The sequence below is a fragment of the Castor canadensis genome, chromosome X (assembly GCF_047511655.1).
Source record: "Castor canadensis chromosome X, mCasCan1.hap1v2, whole genome shotgun sequence".
Lineage (NCBI taxonomy): Eukaryota > Metazoa > Chordata > Mammalia > Rodentia > Castoridae > Castor > Castor canadensis.
Genome location: NC_133405.1, coordinates 128,688,356 through 128,709,371, shown reverse-complemented (window position 1 = coordinate 128,709,371; position 21,016 = coordinate 128,688,356). Strand labels below are relative to the sequence as shown.

Below are 21,016 nucleotides of genomic sequence, written 5' to 3'. Positions count from 1 at the left end.
ACGTTGATTAGTCATACTATTGCACGATATGCTGTTAACATGATGATATAGTACATTTTTACTAAGTTGTTTACCAGCCGTACTACTAACACAACGGACCTTCTACATAGCATAATGGACCTCAGGAAACACAATGACGATAGTAATAGCTGTATTTTGTTTTGTTTTGTTGAGATGTAGTCTTCCCATGTAGCCCAAGCTGGCCTCAAAATCACCATCCCTGTCTCAGCCTCCCTAGTAGCTAGGATTACGGGCATTCACCACCAGGCCCAACTTGAGCACTTCCTAAATGTCAGATATGACCACGGCTTTGTGTTACTGCATTTAACCTTTGCAATAATCCTGCCGTTATCACCTGTTCTTATTACAATATTACGTTATTATCCTACTGGATTTTTCTAATGGTACTGGGCTTCATGTTTGCTAAGCCGCAGCTCTGCCATTTGAGCCACTCCACCAGGCCTAATCATAATTATTGATGAGTATCCTGAAGCTGTACATTTGAGCACTTGCTATAGCTGTAACACCATTCTAAGCACTAAACGTAGTGACTTATGGAATTCTCAAAACAAGTTAAGTAGTGTCATTATGTTCATTTGGAGAAGTTAAGCAAACTTGCATAAGGTCACCCAGCTGGTAAGTGACCCCATTGGGTTACCAACTCAAGCAGTGTCGCTCCAGACTCTCAGCTACCGAGCTATACTTCATTCAAGAGTTTTGGTGGAAATTTGAACGCAGACAGCCTGACTAGGAACCAAGCTGTTCGTTATTCTGTTTTTCTGTCTGGTAATTAGGTCAACTGACATTCTGATAAGGAGGACCTAGATGTTATTCTCACTCTGTACATGGAGAAGGAAATTAAGTTGAAAGAAATGATCAAGTTTCAAGTTCAAATACTACTTTCTTTCTTTAAATGACTGAGGTAACTTCTCACCTCTGCCAAACTCTCTAACTCCAAAACACTTTGCAAATATTTTTCCAAATAATACGCACTATAATACACCATGCTGTGCATGGACAGAGCCACCTACAAGCTCCCGAAAAGCAGAGGCTGTGCCCTAACACTGACTTCGCTGATCTGTCTCCACACACACTGCACGCCCACCCCAGGAATACGTGGGATGATCCGTTTATTGACACTCTTGCCCACTGACTTGTGACCATGCAGGTTGCTCCCTGCCATAACTCTACCTCGTAGCCCATAGTCGGGCACCCAGGAGGCCATCTGTACACATCTGATGAGGGAATGCAGAGCAGATGCTTGAAGACCTGGCACAGTACAAGTTTATAAGGAAAAGTTCCACACTTGCCTCGATAACGCATATTTGAGGCTCTTCCTTATTCCCGTCCACAGGCACCTTGGCTTGATTCAAAACCCACTCTTGGATAGCATCAGTGATGTGGGGGACAACTGCAGAAAGAAAAAAATCACATCAAAGCTTATTCCAAGCCGGGTGCCAGTGGTTCACACCTGTAATCTTAGCCACTCAGGAGGCAGAGATCAGGAGGATCACATATTCGAAGCCAGCCCAGGCAAATAGTACTTGAGAACCTATCTCAAAAAAAAATCCCAAAAAAGGTCTGGAGGTGTGACTCAAGCAGTAGAGTGGAGTGTCTGCTGTGTAAGTGCAAAGCCCTGAGTTCAAACCCAGATGCACAAAAAAAAAAAGCTGCTGATCTCAGCTGAAGAAAGAAAAAGGTAGCATAAAGTAGCAACAATGGCCTCTGGGAAGCTGAGATGAAGGCACACTGAGTTCTGAGTTCCACCTTGAGCTCACCTGGCCTTTGTGGCTCCTTTGAGAGGGGAGCAAGTCATCTCTGAGTGGTGAATTTGGAACCATTTTACATGCCCATCTGGCTTGTCCAACAAGGCTGGCTCTGCTGGGCTCTGCCTCCTCCCAGGTGGCCAAGGGGTCAGAGGTCAGGACCCAGGGTCAAGAGCCTTGCTCCCTCCCCATCGTTGGGATGTGGCAGGTGTGAGGCAGCAACAGTCCCTCCAGTGGGTCCACCCCAGACATCCACTTGGGGAAAGCTACCCCAAAGCATAAGTGTCACTAAGATTCAAGTACACTGCCTGGTTTCTGCAGTAGCGTAGATGATCTTTGGGTCACCAGCTGTGTGACTCCTGTGCTTCTAAACTGGTTCCAACTTGAAAATGATTTAAAAGGGACTGGAACTATCACCTTCACACCACCATATAGGAACATAAGGGTACAGGACTCCAAAGGGCTTTCTTCTAAGACAAAACAAAATCATCCCACCCAGGGTTGGCGGGAAGCAAATGTCAGGAGCTTCCAGTCAATCCTCCCATCACTCCCCAGTGCTGACCCCTTTCAAAGATGAGCAGGGTGGGTGCCTCACACCTGTAATCCTAGCTACTTGGGAGTCTGAGATCGAGAAGATCATGACTCAAGGCCTGTCTGAGCAAATAGTTCATGAGATTCCCATCTGCAAAATAACCAGAGCAAATGGAGGAGTGGCTCAAGTGAAAGAACACCTGCTTTGGAAGCATGAAGCCTTGAGTACAAACCCTAGTTCCACTGAAAATAAACAAAAAACAAAGATGAGTGATCACCATCCAGGCCAGGCAGGGTGGCTCAAACCTGTAATTCTAGCTACTTGGGAGGTGGAGATCAGGAGGATCTCAGTCTGAGGCCAGCCTGGGCAAAAGTTCTCAAGACCCCCATCTCAACCAACAAAAGCTGGGCATGGTGGCACACACCTGCCATTCCAGCTATGGCAAGAAGTATAAATAGAAGGATGTGGTCCAGACTGGCCCCACATAAAGCAAGACCCTATCTCCAAAATAACCAAAGCGGAAAAAAAGGGCTGGAGATGTGGCTCAAGTGGTAGAGCACCTGCCTAGCAAGCAGGAGGCCCCAAGTTCAAATTCCAGCATTGCAAAAGAAAATGATGAGTGATCACCATTCATGCAAAGATACAAGAAAATGGATGGGAGTGTAGCTCAGTGGTAAAGCGCTTGCCTAGGATATGTAAGGCCCTAGGTTTGATCCCCAGCACTACAAAAGAAAAGACATGAGGAAAAGGAGGCAAAGAACATATTAAATAAAAGACACATAAGAGATAATCTTCACTCCAATTAAAAGATGAACAAATGATTCTCCATGGATTTTCCTTTTTTTTTTTTTTTGCTGTTACTGGGGTTTGAACTCAGGGCCTGCTAGGCAGGGGTACTCTACCACTTGAGCCACACTGCCAGCCTTCTCAACGGATTTTCTAAACCAAGGCTGAGAGAAACAGAGACTGAGATAACTAAGGAGAACAACGCCATTAGTAAACAAAAAAGAAGGAGGAAGGAAGAGGAGGAGGTTGAGGACAAGGAAGAGAAGAAAAAGAAACACTGATTAAAATATAATCAGGAATGTGGGAGATAACACTACATTTTTAAGGAAAAGGAAAAGAAAGCAAAGATTTTAAAAGGTATCTTCTGGTTTTCAGCAGCGTGGGTGCTCAGCACACAGGGCTCTGTGTCTGTGGAACACAATACCTTGAACGGTTTTCCCCAGGTAATCACCACGCCTCTCTTTATTGATCACGTGCTGATAGATCTTCCCAGTGGTGATGTTGTTGTCTTTATAAAGATTAATATCCAAGAATCTTTCATAATTTCCAAGATCCAAATCAACTTCTCCACCATCATTTAAGACAAACACTTCACCTACGATAAAAGTGCAATATTTTTATTAAAAATATTAACAGAAATTTAAGACTTGCTTTCAATAGATTACTTTTCAAAGTAAAGAGCTGCTTTAAAAATGTATCTAGAAGACATATTCTATTACCATCTCCTAAGTTTGATGGGGGAAATTTAACAATTTAATTCCACCCATGAAAATGTACCAGAAAAATTCTGGTATCCTACCACAATTTTTTTTTAATCTCACTGAAATTCTGTCTTCAAAACCATTTTCCCAAACTCACCTTATAGCACATAGAAAACAGCAATCCCCAAAACAACAATGTACCCTGAACTCTGGAGTTGACATAAGGAAGTTCTATTTGATTACCATCTTAGTTAAAGCCATAGTTAGACGTTAGATGACAAAGTCACAGGTCCACAATGAGAAAAAAAGCCAGTGTGTGCAATAAGCCACCTGTACAATAGCACCATGGTAAAGGGTCTCAATGTAGACATCATCACACTTGCTTTGACTACTGGGCACCTGTAAACTGGGCACGGGTGGCTCACACCTGTTATCCTAGCTATTTGGGAGGTTGAAATCTCCCAAATTTGATCATGGTTCAAGGTCAGCCTGGGCAAATAGTTCACAAGACCCCATCTGCAAAATAACCAGAGCAAAATGGTCTGCTGAAGGAGTAGCTCAAGTGGTAGAACATCTGCTTTGCAAGCATGAAGTCCTGAGTTCAAATTCCAGTCTCACCCCACCCTACCTCCCAAAAAAAGAACAAAAGAGCAATATGGTAAAACTGTAATCGTTTTATATTTTCCAAATTCCATTTCCACTTCAAATTCCACTTTCTTATGTTAATCAGGAATCATCAGTTTGTGGAAAGGTATTTCTCCTTTGATCTTTGACTTCTGACACACTTTTTGCGGGGATAGGGTTCAGGATGGCTGGGGGTGGAATCTGAAACGTTTCCAGTTAATTCAGGCCAAATCCAGTTTGGCAATACTCCAGGTATATGGCAAATTCTCAAAATTTGAAATTACCAAATGTTAAAAGTGGACATACATTGCTCCTAGAAGAAAAAGACAAATTGTAGCTGTCAATTTTTCAATAAGTTTTCTTAGATACAATGTCATTGCAATAAAAATTTCAACAGATTTTTTTTCTTGACAGAGACACCAAAGTTAATTTGGAAGAAAAACAGAAGATATCACCAAGATAAAAAATGAATAAACCCTAAAACGAACCATAGGGAGTGGAAGAAAATTAAATATATATAAATACAGACCCAAGTATGGTGACCATGCCTATAACCCCAGCACTCAAGAGGCTGAGGCAGCAGGATCAAGGCCAAGTTGGGCTACTTTGCAATACCCTGCCTTAAAAAAACATATATAAGATGGGTACCAGTGGCTTACACCTGTAATCCTAGCTATTCAGGAGGCAGAGATCAAGAGGATTGTGGTTCGAAGCCAGCCTGGGCAAATAGTTTGTGAGACCCTATCTCGAAAAAAACTCATCACCAAAAAAGAAAAAGGGGAGGGGAGAGGACTGGCAGAGTGGCTCAGAATTAGGACCTTAGTTCAAACCCCAGTACCACAAAAGACCCTTATATATATTATGTAATATATATAAAATAAGGCATCAATTTTATGAAATCAAAACACTCAAAAGGTTCTTATTATATAAAGCAATTGAATGTATGACTTAAACAAAGACCATTCACAAAACAAAACAGATAAAATACTCAGAAATAAACTTCAAAAAGATATCAGAGGGCCGGTGTGTAGCTCAGTGGTAGAAGTGTGTGCTTAACATGTTCAAAGCCCAGAGGTATTCTGGGCACTGAATAAAATAACTTCAACCCTAGGATAGTCTACCCAGCAAAACTATCATTCAAAATAGATGGAGCAATAAAAGTCTTCCACAATAAAAAAAAATGCTCAAAGCCCAGGTTCAACCCCCAGGACCCTGCCCCCCCCCAAAAAAGAAATCCAGCTGACCGCCAGTAGCTCACATCTGTAATCCTAATCCTAGCTACTTGGGAGGCTGAGATCAGGAGGATATGAGTTTGAGGCAAATAATTTGCAAGACCCCCATTTTCAAAATAACCAGAGCAAAAGGGACTGGCAGCATGGCTCAAGCAGTAGAGTGCCTGCTTTGCAAGCCTAAAGCCCTGAGTTCAAATCCCAGTCCCATCTAAAAAAAAAGAAATCCAAAGAAAAATCGATATAACATATGTAACTAGACAATGCTGCTGCATAACAAACAACCTCAAAGTCTCCTGACCTATGACACATTTACTCCTCATGTTCCACGAGGGCATAGGACAGCTGGAAATCTATTCTTTGTGTCCTCTCAGTCCAAGACCCAGGCTGAGCAAGGAATCCCACATAGAGCAAGCAGCTCGGGTAGCAGAGAGCAAAAGCACAAGAGCCCAACAGTTGCATTTAACATTTCTGCTTCAAGGTTGATGGAATGCCTCAAGTGGTAGAGCACCTGCCTAGCAAGCATGAGGCCCTGAGTTCAAACCCCAGTTAACGCCCCCACCCAAAAAACAAAACACGTTTCTGCCTCAACAAGGACACTGTCACATTTGCTAATGTCTCAGGGCAAAACAAATCACATGGACAGAGAATGACTAACCTCCTTGGCTTGCCCGGAACTGAGGAAGTCACAGTTTCAAAACTCAGAAAGTTCCAAACAAACAGGATTAGTTAACTGCCCTAAGTGACCAAAATGCAAATGTCAAGAGGCAGGAAAATGTACTCCCCAGAAAGATATTGAGTGATCTTTAAAAAAAAAAGTGCAAATCTACCACAGATTTGAATAAATCAAAACCAATGAACTCTAAATTAAAATGAGATATGCTTTTTATTTTATTCCCAGGCTAGTAAACTTTAAAAATAATATTCAGGCCTAAAGGCATAGCTCAAGACACTGAACCTGCCTAGCAAGAGCATGGTCCTAAATTCAAAATCCCAGTATCACCAAAAAAAAAAAAAAGTAAAATTAATATTCTGCAAGGGAATAAACAGACCTTCTTATACACTGTTTGATGTAGATGTAAACTGGTGCAGATTCACAATCCTTATTGGAAAATCCTTGGGAACAGATGGATCTTGGTATTCGGAATTATTCAGATTACAGAAACAATAAACATGTTCCACGGATTAGAAAACATGCCAAAGGCACCCCATAATCAAACACACTCCAAGTGGAGTAAATGAAATAAAGACTGTAACTAACCATAAACATCTAAAGAATTTTCAATTTTCAGAAATTTTGAAAAGACTATAAATAGCCATCAATTTATGATGAATTTTAAGCCTTCAGAACTTTTTGGATTTCAGAGTTGTAGACAAGGGAGAATGAACCTAAAAACCTTCAGCAACGTACATTATAGGAGCTGGGGCTGTACCTCAGTCATAGAGACTTGCCTAGCATGTACGAGACCCTGGATTCATTCCCCTGCACTGATAAAAAAAAACACAGAATATCCATTATGGATCAAGAGCCTAAAAAAATCCTTATTTTTCGTATCAGAAATTATACACCTACAAACTTAGGTTTAAAAAAGTGAACTTCAAGAGTTCCATAACAGTGTTGTTTAGAATGTCAATAAACTGGAAATTTACTATTGTGCGGGTTTTGTGCAGTATAGAATACCTAAATATGTCCACAGCATATTAAGTTTTAAAGATTAGAATAAAAGGTAGTGTACCTGTAAGATTCAATTACATTTAAAATTAAAATGAAGGTTCTGAACCAAGCAAAACTGGATGTGGAGGTACCCACCTCTAGTCCCAGCTATTCAGGAAACTGAGTCAGAATGATCACCTGAGTACAGAAGTTAAGAAGCCAGCCTGGGCAACATAATAAAGACTCCCATCTCCAAAAAAAAGCAAAACTAAGGCATGGTGCTGGTGTTTGACAGCAGTTACCCTACAGTTATTGACTGAGACCAAGGAACACAAAAGATTTCTGTTCCTTGATCGGGGGCTGATTACACAATAGGTTCATTTAGTGAAAATCAAAGCTGAGAACTCATGACTTGCGCACTTTTCTACTTGAATGTAAAAAGGTTTTAAAAACAGTATTACAGGCTAATTAATTTATATCCATCAAAACGTCAACATTAATAAGTTATTCCAAGCAGTGAGAAGTGTTTAGAGAAATATATTACCTTTATGATAAAACAAAACATAATCCACGGCAAAAGGTATAATGCTTCCAAAAGCGCTGACTAATTTGGAATGTTATCAGCAATCTGAAAAATGTACCAACGACCATGAGAACTTTTACACATTGATAAAGTATTATTCAGCAAGTCTACTTCTGGGACTCTATCCTAAAGAAATTGCCCAAAACAGAAGAACTTCAGATTAGTCTAATGCTTCATAATGAGGGAAGTAGTTCTTTTTCATACCGTGTTCATAAGGTGAAAAGGTCCCAGCGTCAATATTAATATAGGGGTCGATTTTGATGGCAGTGACTCGGAGTCCACATGATTTGAGAATTGTCCCAATGCTGCTGGCGATGATCCCTTTACCAATGCCAGAGATGACCCCTCCAGTGACCAGGATATACTTCATTGGCGAAGGAATGGCTGGTTGCCAACACCCAGGTGTAATCTGAGAGACAATGACATTAAGAGTTAAGAGTGGGGGACAAGGGAAGAAGGACATGATCTCAAGCCAGTAGAGAGTTCAATAAAGTAGAATTTCAAAAGCCAGACAGCACTTTTTTATCTAAACTGAACACCTGAAACTTTTGAAATCAAGTGTTATCTTGTAGGCTTTTAATTTTTGTCACTATTCAGAAAGCTGGGAATACCTTCTCAAGCAAAGTGACTGGCTTGTTCTCCAGGGTTTCCAGGTACCCCAACTCTGTCCAGTGATCACCTATATCATGAGAAACTGAATTTCTCTGTGATTCAGAGGCAAGGTAAAATGTATCAGATCTCAGGCACCGAAGTCATATCTGTACAGCTGCATGTAGGCAAGTAATTTTTATATTGTCTGTGTTTCTTTCTGCATCTGTGACATGGAATAAAAATACCAATCCCTTGGAGTATTATTTAGCACCAAAAAGAAAAGTGCTAACAAGCCATAGAGACATGGAGGAATCCTAACAGCATCTTACTAAGTGAAAGAAGCCAATTGGAGAAAGCCACACATTGTGTGCAACTCCAACTCTATGACATTTTGGAAAAGGCAAAACTATAGAGACAGTAAAAAGATCAGTGGCTCTACCAAGGGGTAGGAGGGAGAGAAAGATGAATAAGCAGAATACAAGAGATTTTTAAGGCAGAGACACTATTCTATGTGATATTAAAATGGTGACTACACACCATAATACATTTATCATGACCAAGACTCTGGCTAAACTCTAGTCAGTCTTCTGAATGTTCTGCTTGGCCCATCTGTACATATGTAACATCCAGCTTCAGCAAAAAATTCCGCTATGCCCATTTAGCAAGAACCATCCCCCTCTATGTCTGATTCTCTCTGATATCTGATCAAGATCCTCATTCTCCACCATCCCCCTATGATGTTTGATCCTGGCCTGTCTTCAGCAAGGATCCTGTTAGGTTGGTTTAACCAGAAACCCCCTTCCTCTTTTTATCTCCTCTTTTCCACCCACTGCCCTCACCCTGCTCCTCAGCTATAAATCTTCCATTTGGATCTGAGCCCAATCTCTCCCCCACTGCACGACCCTGTCACAATGGACTGTATACTTACTGTGAGGGTCCTGAATAAAGTCTTCCTCACAGTGCTTTAACAAGTACCATTGACCAATTTTTTAAGAGTTGTGCCACCATTCGGGAGGGATCACATTCACCATTGAACTCTCAGCCTCTCACCCTGGAACCTACATGAGCGCCTTTCAAGCCTGTCTTCACTGCTGACTGAGTGACCTGGGAGCCATTCACTGGTGAGTTCAGAACCATTGACTTACTGTTGACTGGCTGCTTTCGCACTACAATGGCAGAGTTGAGTCTCAGGACAACAAAGTTCTGGCCACAAAGCCTGAAATATTTATTACCTGGTCTTCTACCAAAAACTGTTTTCTGATGCCTGGTATAATGGCTATTGGGGGACTGGGGGTGTGAGCAGTGGTAGGAGTGCTTGCCTAGCCTAGCGTGTGCAAGGCCCTGGGTTCCATCCTCAGCAGGTCAAGACAAAAAAGTTGGCTATTAACATCATTGCCCCTCCACCCCGTTTGGGGATCAAACCCAGGGCCTCTTGCATGCTAGGCAAGCACTCTACCCCTGAGCCGCCTCAGTCCAAAAGCATCATGGACAATAAGCATATCCATCTTAAGTAAGGAGTGCTAAACATAATCTTTTTCAAAATCTATCAGTTTTACCATTTAAGAAGATTCAAGCAGGAAAAAGAAAATATTATGTCGCAAGGAAATGTTATTTGACTTTTCTGCTGTTGTCTAATTTAAATGCCTTTATTTTATGGAAAATCCAAAATTAGCTTGATTTTCTTCACTTTGAGTACTAGTTTTTCCCTTGAGTACAGGCAGAGGCTAGCCAACTGGCCACCCACTTACCTGAGCTGTATTTATAACCTCAAAAATTCTCAATCCAAACCCTGAGTTCTCCTCCTATAGCTCCCAAAGGTATCTGAATCCTCGTCTCTTTCCACTCCTATGGCCCTGGTAGTCATCATGGTGGTACTTCTTACCAGCCTTCCTTGTTCATCCTACTGTTGATCCAGAGTCAGACGAATGGGATTCACTTATGCCCCAGGCAAATTCCTCAACTTGCCACCATCTCAGTTTCCTCAACCCATGCAATACAGAGAGTTGTGCAGGGCTTTACAGAGAGGGCACGTAAATGCTAAATTCAGGTTAGCTGTTATTCTCCACAACCACCTATTCACTGACTCAGTCAATCAGCTCATAAATGTTCCCTGAACATCTACTTCGAGCTTGATGTGTTCCCAGGATGTGGGGCTGGGAGGAGAAACAAAAAGCCAAGGCCCTGCTCCTCTGGATTTCACTTTTCCTCTGCTATTAAGGGGTAAATAAACTGTGCTCTACTTAGGCTTTTTTCTGGCACTGTCATACCATTCAAATGACTCGCCATTTGTAAAAATGAGCAAAATGGGAAAATGTCATGGAGATATGGTGAAGAAAACCGGAGGGCATTCATATAGAATCACATTATGCCTGAGAATTTTCATATAAGAAAATGCTCCCCTAGTCCCACAAAAAAAAAGAAAGAATAGAAAATGCTCATGCTACATGAAAAAAAGCAGACTGTAAAATTAAATATAAAATTATCTCAACTATGCTTTCTTTTTCCTTTTTTTTTTTTTTTGCGGTACTAGGGCTTGAACTCAGGGCCTTCACCTTGAGCCACTCCACCAGCTCTATTTTTGTGAAGGGTTTTTTGAGATAGGGTCTCACAGCCTGGGCTGCCTTTGAACCTCAATCCTCCTGATCTCTGCCTCCTGAGTAGATAGGATTACAGGCGTAAGCATTCAACTTTGCTTTTTACAATTAAGATCGAAATCTTAATTTTCCAGATCTTAATTTGGTCAAAAATAAATCCTGTCAATTTTTAATATATTTAGGCAATTATTAGTTTTCTGTATTTTCAAAAACACTAGATCCCTGTTTAAAGCATATTAAGATACTTTTAAAAAATCCTTTCAGTACAACGAATATATCCTAATAAAAATTTTTTTTAAATCCTTTCAGAAAAACATAACTAAATACCAAGGAGACACCTAATCCTTTCCACCCTTTTTAAGCAAACAAGTAAGTTTGAAAAAAAGTTTTAAAACTTCAGGAAAAGGCAGGCTGTTTTACATCACTTCCTCCAATGGGGATGGCTTCTGGGGTGAAGACAAGTATTCCACTTACTTGTACGCAGTGAGTGAGCAGAAGCAAGGGTTTGTAAAATAGGTCAGTGTAAGCAATGCTAAAAAAAATTACACAAGCCAGATAGGTAATTTTAAATTCTCAAGTAGCCACACTGAAAAGCAAAAAGAAAGAGATGACGTTAATTTTAATAATATATCTTACGGGGTGAATTCAAGTGTGATATATTTGATAAATTGTAAGAACTTTTGTAAATGCCACAGTGTACCCCCACCCAGCACAACAATAAATTAAATAAATAAAACCAACTTAGTTAGAAAAATATATATATATATTTGTATATGTAAATATTCATCTTATTTAACACACTGGGCTCAAAACTGTAATCCATTTACCCCTGCGACAGTTAGCATCTTTGTACTAAGCCTTGCGAAATCCGTGCCTATGCTTACAGCATATCTCAGTTCGGACTTGCCACCTTTGCAGGGTTCAGTAGTAGTCACCTATAGCCTGGGCAGGCCTAAAGCAACTAAATGCACCAGGGACACCTTTTGAATGATGGTCATTTACAAAGTAAAGCAGGTCAGACACAGAACAGCACTTACTGAATGGGCCCATTTTATGAAGTTCAAAAACAGGCAAAACTAGGCCAGGAGGGCAACCAACACAGTGCATGGAGCGGGCTGGACGCTGGGGGGGGGGTGTGACTGACTTCCAAAAGGGTCACGAGGGAACTTTCTGGGGTGGTGGAAACGCTCTACAGTACGTTGGGATGGTTGTTACACAGGGTGTAAGGCGTCAGCTCCCATCGATCTGCGCACTTAAAACGGAGCATTTTATTGTATGTAAATTATACATCAATTATTTTTAAAATTTTGCTTCTGACAGCTATTTTGTCGCGGTAGCGGAGTTCAGCGCACCTGGAATGCGAGAGTAGTTGTTTAACCGGTACACTGGTGCAGGGAGAGGACAGAAAGACTAAGTGACCCGCGCTGATCGCCTGCCTTGCCCAACTCCCGCGCAGGGCTTCACTTCCGCCAACGCCATCTCGGGGCTCTCAAGGGCCGGTAGAGGTGGGGCTGGGGGCGCGGGCAGGTGTGGGGAGAAGCATACCCCGGGGACGCGCCGCTCGGGACCCCGGACTACCGGCTGCCACGGGACGGAGTCCGATGGCACTGGGCACGAGTGGGCGTCCCCCAGTCCCCACGTCCCGCCCGGCCGCCGAGGTCTACAAGCGGGAGGTACGGGGCGTGAACGCTATCCCGGAGGGGACAAAGGCGTCCGGCCCCACGTGTGCACCGGAACTGGGGGTGCAGGGCAGGGGCGAGGAGGCCCTAAGGACGCGGGGTGGCCGAGGCCCTGGGGGTCCAGGGGAGGCCCAGGAGGGCAGTTACCTGCGCAGTGGTGGTGGCGGCGCCGTGGAGGCGGTTGGTGCGAGCTCCGCCACGCGGCCAGCCTTGGTGCTCACCTGTCGAGCTGGGGAGGGGTCCGTCGCTGATATTGTCCCGTCGGAGTCACCACGGTTCCTTCCTGCCGCCCTACGGGACCACCGATGGTGCAGAGTCCTCCTCACCCACCGTCCCCTCTCCACCTTGCTGCTGGCCCCGCTGACTCACGCTGCTGAACTTCGGATTTGCAGCCCTGTTTCGTGCGATGGTCCAAAACAAGCACTTAAAAAGTGATCCCTCCGGCACAGGCAGCTCCCGTCACCCTCCGCTCCGGACGCCCTTGGCCCAGTCCTCGCTCAGCCCGGGGCCTACTCCTCCCTCCCTCCCCCGGCTCACTTGGCAAAGGTACTTCGGATGCGCGGGTGACCTCAGATCTCGGAGGTCACTGACCCCCCCAACCCCCCTCCCCCCCCCGGCTTAACCGAGCGGGTCTCCTGAGTCTTCCCGCGAACTTGACTCGTCACAAGCGTTGGCGGGTCCCCTAGAACGCAACTGGAACTGTGGCATCGGTCGGGGAAGGAGAACAAAACAATAACGGACTCCCTGCCCTTGAGCTCACTCACAGTCAGCCTACACACATATTAGTAGTAAACTTCCGCACAGCAAGACTAAGCAACAAGGAACACTGCACGGAGGTGGGGGAGGGGAGGAGTAGAGAAAGGCACTTGAGGCTTCACAGAGTGACTTCTTTAGAGCTTTTGCGGGATAGTTGGCGCTAGGACAGGTCACAAGAGTTTATTCAGACGAAAGGAAGAAGCGAAGCAAACTACTTAAATAAAAAGGGTCTAACCACACAGAAGTGTTTGAAGTGAGCTCAAAGTTTAAGAGAAGTGAAGTTTTGAATAACCAGTGTGAGACACTAGAGCCACAAGTTAGGCAAGTGTCATTGAAGACTTATAGGATGGGAGAAAGGAAAGAGAAGGGCCATAAGAGAAGAGAGCATGGGCGAATTGGCAGCAAGGTGTAATGGTGCAGTTAAAGACTTCAAAGCAGAAGCAATTCTAGAAGATAAGACGGTATAGGTTTAAAAAGGTTGAAACACAGAGGAGTTTGTTAATGAAACAGGTGTTCCAGAGGGCCCAGTGGAAAGGATGCTTGTGAAGCCTGCGGCTATGGATGGTTACACTTAATACCTGCCATGTTTCTAAGGTTTCATTCTACATTTCACTACTTTTTACAACTAAGATGGATATTATGATCCCCTTTTTAAAATAAGGAACCTGAGGCTCAGAGAGGTGAAATTAGTTAAGAGTGACAAAGCCAGGACATAGAAGGCAAATATCTGTCCCCATAGCCACTCTTCACCATAGACATAGGGGTTCATCCAATCATCTTACTCTTTTTATTTGTGTGGGGGAGACTGGGGTTTGAACTCAGGGCTTACACACTTGCAAAGCAGGCAATCTATGGCTTGAGCCACACCCCAGTCCCTTTTCCTCTGCGTATTTTGGAGACGGGGTCTCCTCCCAAGTAGCTAGGATTACAAACCACACCCAGCTCAATCATCTTATTCTATTAATCTATGAGACCAACAGATGAAAACTATTGTGTAAAAACAATGGGCTTATTACAATAACCATTGCATTGTCAATCCCAATTTTTTAAAAATTAGCAGAAAAATATTTGGTAACAGTGCAGATTGAATTGTGTGGTATAAAGGTGTGACCTTGTTCACCAAGTGTTTACTCATGGGCACTACCAACATAACCATCATGCTGGACCCTCAAGACAATTTAAAAAAAGAAAAAGAAAAGGAATTCCTCTTGGTTAAGTTGATTGCTGATGTTCTTTTATACTTTTGTTTCGTTCTGCTTTTTTGAGACAGTGTCACTAATGAGGCCACCAGTAGCCTCAAACCCCAGGCTGCCTCAGCCTCCTAAGTGCTAGGGAGCATGTGTCACCATACCTGACTACAAATTTTTTTTTTGGCAGTACTGGGATTTGAACTCAGTGCTTCCTGCTTACTAAGCAGGCACTCCATTGCTTGACCCATTCCAGCTCCCCATAATCTTTTAAAGAATTTTACTGGGAGCCAGGCACCAGTGGCTCACATCTATAATCCTAGCTACTCAGGAGGCCGCGATCAGGAGGATGGAGGTTTGAAGCCAGCCCCAGCAAAATAGTTCGCAAGACCCTATCTCGAAAAACCCTTCACAAAAAGCGCTGGTAGAGTGGCTGAAGGTGTAGGCCCTGAGTTAAAACTCCAGTACCACAAAAAAAAAAGATACATACCACTGAATTGTACACTTTAAACAGGTGAATTGTAAGTGAATTATATCTCAATGAAGCTGTGGGGGAAAAAACAGGTTGTGTTTTTTAAGCTAAAATCTTGAACCTTAGGGCTGGTAGAGTGGCTCAGGTGCTAGAGTGCCTGCTTAGCAAACATGAGGCCCTGAGTTCAAACCCCAGAACTGCCAAAATAAGTAAATTAAAAAATATATACCCTGGATCTGAATAAAATGTAAATTTAGGGCAGTCTGGAAAACAGAACAGCAGGGAAATCAGAATTATAATCTGTCCCCCCACTTTTTTCCCCACAGGTCATTGGAACTGTCCTACTCTGTCTCAAAATGGTCAAAATCACCACATCTTTCCACAACAGATGGCCCTAGTCTGTGCCAGGAAATATATTCATGAACTCCCTATCACTCGTTGGACACGTTATTTTTTGTGGTACTGGGGTTTGAACTCAGGGCCTCACACTTACTAGGCAAGTGCTCTACCACGTGAGCCACCCCACCAGCCAACATGTTATTATGAAAAAAAGTTAGAAGTATAGAAAAGTCAACATTAAAGTAAAATCACTTAGTGTCAATAATTACCAACCCATGAACGGGTTTGTTTCATCTATGTTCCCACCCACTTCTCTGTACTAATCCTGTACTAATTTAAGGCAAATTCCATGCGATTTCATTTCTTTGGTCAATACCTCAATATGACTCATTAAAATAACTTTTTTTTTTTTTAACATTTCCAGGCTGGGGATATAGCTAACATGCTCAAGGCCCTGGACTTGATCCCCAGCATTACAAAAATAAAAACCTAACAACTGCTGTGTCTGTCCATGGATGAATGGATAAACAAAATGTGGTACAGGCTGGGGGCCCTTGGCTCATGCCTGTAATCCTAGCTAATCAAGAGGCAGAAATCAGGAGGATCACGGTTCAAAGCCAGCCAGGAAAATAGTTCTGGAGACCCTATCTCCCTATCTTGAAAAAACCCCAAGATATAAAAGGGCTGGTGGAGTGGCTCAAGTGGTAGAACACCTGCCTGGCAAGCATGAGGCGCTGAGTTCAACTACAGCAATGTAATAATAATAAAATAATAATCGATAGGCTCCCTGCCCCATCTCCCTCTTCCTTGCAGTTTATTTGAAGAAACAAAATCTTTTTTTGTTGTTTATTTTTTGGTGGGACTGGGGTTTGAACTCAGGGCTTTGTACTTGCAAGGCAGGCACTCTACTGCTTGAGTCACATCCCAGTCCATTTTGCTCTGGGTATTTTAGAGATGGGAGGGTTTCAAGAACTATTTGCCCGGGCTGGCCTCGAAACCGCGATCCTCCTAAAAAAAATCTCAGCTTCCCAAGTAGCTAGGATTACAGGCATAAGCCCGGCAACAAGATAGTTTTCCCAGAGGTTTCTCACAGTCTAGATTCAGGTAACTACATCCCGCGGTGCTACCAACTTCCTCTGCCCTTTGTACTCCCTGCTTACTGGATTTACAAGCCTTGGGTTAGTTTTGTCTGTGGCTCAGGAGCGGGTTAAAGACATCCATTTCCGGCTGGACCTGCAAAGGCAAGTTTAAGTCACCAGCCATGCCGCTTAGAGGAAATCACAAAACCAAAGTAAACAGAGCTGTGAGAACCCCGCTGTCCCCACGCTCAGACGGTGGTGCAAGGAAAGCTGGGAAAGCAGGGAACGGGAGTGGGCGGGGCTACGCGGGGATAGCCCTTTGTCCTGTTTCCACGCGCACGCCACAGTTGTCAGTGTGACGTGAGAAAGGGCGGGGCCTTTGGCCGGACACGACGCATGCGCGGCTTGCGGCAGAGTCGACAGAGAGGCGGGCCCACGGTGGAGCTGCTGCTCCCCTGTCGCCCCCACTTCCTGCCATCTTCCCCGAGACTCGCGGAGTCGGGTCCCAAGTAGGCAGTACCGGCGGCGGTGTCGGCAAGGGGACCGCGGCGGCGGGCCCGCGGCGGGATGTTCCGAGGCCTAGGTAGTTGGCTTGGCTTGCAACAGCCCGCGGCGAGCGACGAGCAGTCCCCGGGAGACGCTCCACCCGAGCAGTCTCCGGAAACGGTGGCGGAGTCCACCGAGGAGGAGCGGCAGCCAGCGGAGGACCAGGAGCTCTTCCACCAGGCCAAAGATCTTGGCAGTGAGTCTCTCCCGGACCCGAGAATGGGGTGGGAGCTGCCCCTGGGGTTCGAGGCCAGCCAGCCCGAGGCGGGGCGGGGGGTGGAGCGGGTAGGGGAGGAAGGTGTGTCTGTCAGTCAGTCCTGTCCGGGACGGGAGAGATTGGTGAGAATCTGGGCAGGCCAGAAGCCTCATCTAGCAGTCAAGTCCTGTCCCTGAAGTTCCTGATGACCTGTCACGCTCCGCAGTACTTGGCATACATTGAAAACAGGGTGAAGCTATTTGGTGCGGCGTCTTTGGGTGTGACGGAATTTTTTTTTTTTTTTTGCACCTTACCGACTTTCACCTTTCACCTTACCACTTCTCAGGGATTGTTGGTTGAAAAACTATCTTTTTGCCTTTAGGGCGGACCAAAAGACGTTACCTCAAGTAAGTTTACACGTACTGAATGCCAGTCACGCTTGGTGGTCTGTGGGCGTCTCTTCCATCCTTGAGGTGGGAAAGGAGCTGCCAGTTGTCTGCTATATCCAAGTCGCAGTGCTAGATGTTTTATGAATGCTATCATTTCATCTGTTACAATTCTCCAGCAAGGTGGGGGAACACGCCCAGAGTGATAGTGAGTGGTAGAAGTGGAACTTGGTCAGTCTAACTTTAAATCCCATGTTCCTTGTCAGTTCGGTTGAGGGGAACAGTTAACATGAAGAATATAAACACAAGCCTAGTGACCGATCGGAGAGAGACTTGGGGAGACTTAAATAGTCAAAGCAGTGGGCCCTAAAGCAGACTAGCAGTAAAAGTGATAAAACTACAGCAAAGGTAGATATTAAATTTAACAAGCTTTAAGGAGAGAGAAGAGAGAAAAAAAAAAACAGTAAAAAGGGCTGGAAGAGTGGCTCAATTGGTAGAGCACCTGCCTAGCAAGTGCAAGATCCTGAGTTCAAAGCCCAGTATCACAAAGAAAAAAAAAGAAAGAAAGAAAGATTCAGGCAGTTTCTGGAAGAGGCAGTGTCATTACCTTGGTGCAGACTTGTCAAGATTCATTTTCTCTGCTGACCAGGTGGGCATCCACCAAAATTGGGGTTGTTTTGGCAAGGAGGAGGGAGTTAGGCTATTGACTTGGCAGTGAGCAAGGTCTACCCCTATCATGCTGGACAAACCATTTTTCTGTAAACTTGGCAAATTATACCTACTCCTCTTCCCAGGAAGGTCGTGAATAATGAAAATGAAGATAGAACAACTACTTTAAATGTTAGCTAGTATGTTGGCCATGGCAGTGCACACCTGTAATCCCAGCACTTGGGAGGCTGAGGCAGGACGATTGTGAATTCAAGACCAGCCTGGACTAAATAGCAAGACTCTGTCTCAAAAAAACAAAGCAAAAGTGCAGCTATCTGCTCACAGCTTATCTTCCATAATAAGTCTGCTCATTCATACTCACTTGCAAATGTTGGAATTTGATTTCCTTCTTTGCTGGCTACTTCATTTCAGACCTTTGCTTAGTGCCTACGTTCCTGAGTGGACGTTGTACTCCTGTTAAGTCTTCTCACCCCCCCCCACCCCATCGGGGTTTGATCTCAGGGACTCTTGCTTGCTGGGTAGTACAGTTACTGCTTGAACCACTCTCCCAGCCCCTGTTAACTCTTTTCTTTCTCAATATTTTCCTAGCCACTTAAAAAACTGTCTTTAACTTGATGTGAGTTGATCACTTGCAGAATTAATAAACCATTTCTCATCTTTCTGGGCTTCTTGCCAAAAATCTCTCGTCGTGATCTCCTGCTTCTCACTCCCACTGACCCCAGCGTCCAGGCCATTCTGGACAGTCTGGAGACTGTTCATCCTTCTCTGAGTGCCGCACCTTTGTTTAATGACTAATTTGTTTGTCTTGTCTTTGATTGCTTTCTTTCTTTTTTTCTTCTCTTTCTTTTTGGCTTAGAAATGGACACTACCCAGGGAGTCATAAAATTTGAGAATTGAGATTATTGTGCTTAAATACCAATTTTAAATAACATTTCTCCCTTAGTTTAAAATGGCAGTTTTGAATTAAAAATAGATTTCTGAGAAAATCTTAAAAGGATCCCTGTCCTTTTAGAACTTAGGGTTTTTGTTTTGTTTTGTTGTTTTGGTGGCACTGGGGTTTGAACTCAGGGCCTCACCCTTGCTAGGCAGGTGCTCTAGCACTTGAGCCACTCCACCAGGCCAGAACTTTAGGTTTCTTTATCTGCAAAGAAGAGTTTTACATAGCAGTGTAGCTCGACTACCCATTTTATCATCACCACTTTGTGTAGCTAGACTTGTCATAACCAGTGATAAATAATGAAAGATCAGCATTTATTAGGTCACTCCCCATTCAACAGTACTTGGTGGTGGTCACCCTCTGGGAATGACCAGGTTAAATCAGATAGTCCCTACCCTGTTGGAGCTTAGGATAGGCCTTTAATTTGGCTGAGAAGACATTAACCAAACAATTGATAGAGTATCATGGATATTGCTGATAGAGCCGAGGGAACACATCTCAGGGGCACCTCTAGACAAGGAGCCAGGGAACGTTTCCTGAGGAGAAGTGATATTTAAGTAGAGATCATGGGGTGTATAGTTAGCCAGGTGAAGGGAGGCTGGAACTAGTATTTCAAGCCAGTAACATTTGAGACTTCCTTGGAGGTAGTAAAGAATTTCTGCATGGTCATACCAATGTAGATGAAGCTAGGACAATGGTGAGGGCCTGAGATAAGTACCCTCCTGCAGTGTAGTCATAATGGAGTGTTGATATGGTTGGCACATAAATGCCCCCAGACCCAATGGGAGGAAGTAGAGTAATGGGAAGGTGGAGAAAGGGTCATTATATTAGAGGACAGTACTGCTTCCAGAGGCCTTTGCAAGCTGCCTGTTCCCACCCACAGAGTGACAATACAGTCAGGTATGCCAAGCTCACTTTGCCATTCTTATCAGAGTCCACCAGCCTGGTGTGCCCCCTCCACAGGTATAAGTAACAGAAGTAAGCTTCACCCAGATCCAGCTTCAGAACCTGCCTCTGGTCTGTTCCTGAAGCTCATGTGAACTTTGAAATAATATTTGTCTATACATGGGCCTTATAGTGCTGTAGAGCCTTGATAGATCTTCAGGTCCTCAAGAGAGCTACTTTAGTGTTTTGGTCTAAACGTGAAAGTTGAGGTGTGCCAATTTTAATCTTCTACATATTTTATCATTATTACTGGTTAAGAAGGATTTGTATTTCTTTTAGGGCTTGCCAAGATTTCTGTATATTCAAATTTTCCCCAGATTTATCATGAGATAAATCTAGGAAGAGTGGAACTTTCTTTTTCTTTAAACAGGAAAGAAGAAGGAGAAAATAAAGGTGGGGTAGATACCTGGTGTCTAGAAAGGAAGGAAATATACAGGAGCCTTATTCTTGTATTATCTTGTAAAGCAGGAGGGGTCATTTACTGAAGTAAGTTAGAACCAGAGACTTAAGATGGGCAAGAAGAGTTTGAAACGGCTGGGAGAGGGTTGGAACGTGCCAATGCTCTTTGAAAGAGATGACTTGAAGGCCCTGTGTGGATCACCAGTTCTTTGAGAAAGTGATGCTTCTCATTCCTTGTTGCAAGTCCTTGTAACAGGGGACAGGCCTTATCGATTTAGATTGTTGTAAGATTTCTTTAAGGGAAAAATCACTTATATAGTCAGCTGTCCATATCCACCGGTTCCCCATCCTCTGATTCAACTAACT

The 21,016-nt window shown here is 43.8% G+C and overlaps 2 protein-coding genes across 7 annotated transcripts in view; one reads left to right on the top strand and one right to left on the bottom strand.

Moving 5' to 3' along the window:
* Ctps2 (CTP synthase 2) overlaps positions 1-16,791 on the bottom strand; it is a 103,035-nt gene extending 86,244 nt beyond the window's left edge. Inside the window, exons 1-6 of one of the 6 annotated variants that reach the window (XM_074063668.1) lie at positions 16,654-16,791; positions 12,887-13,133; positions 11,535-11,646; positions 8,080-8,284; positions 3,509-3,679; positions 1,311-1,411 (exon numbers count right to left, since the gene is read on the bottom strand). In XM_074063668.1, coding sequence (XP_073919769.1) covers positions 1,311-1,411; positions 3,509-3,679; positions 8,080-8,245 — 438 coding nt within the window. In that variant the 5' untranslated portion in view covers positions 8,246-8,284; positions 11,535-11,646; positions 12,887-13,133; positions 16,654-16,791. Of the gene's footprint in view, positions 1-1,310; positions 1,412-3,508; positions 3,680-8,079; positions 8,285-8,486; positions 8,690-11,534; positions 11,647-12,886; positions 13,134-16,653 lie in introns of those variants that run through there. The other 5 variants (XM_074063667.1, XM_074063664.1, XM_074063669.1 and 2 more) reach the window with 5 other exon arrangements.
* A 179-nt stretch (positions 16,792-16,970) lies between these two features.
* Positions 16,971-21,016, top strand: part of Syap1 (synapse associated protein 1) — a 29,617-nt gene continuing 25,571 nt past the window's right edge. Inside the window, exon 1 of the mRNA XM_074063896.1 lies at positions 16,971-17,314. Coding sequence (XP_073919997.1) covers positions 17,140-17,314 — 175 coding nt within the window. The 5' untranslated portion in view covers positions 16,971-17,139. The remainder of the gene's footprint in view (positions 17,315-21,016) is intronic.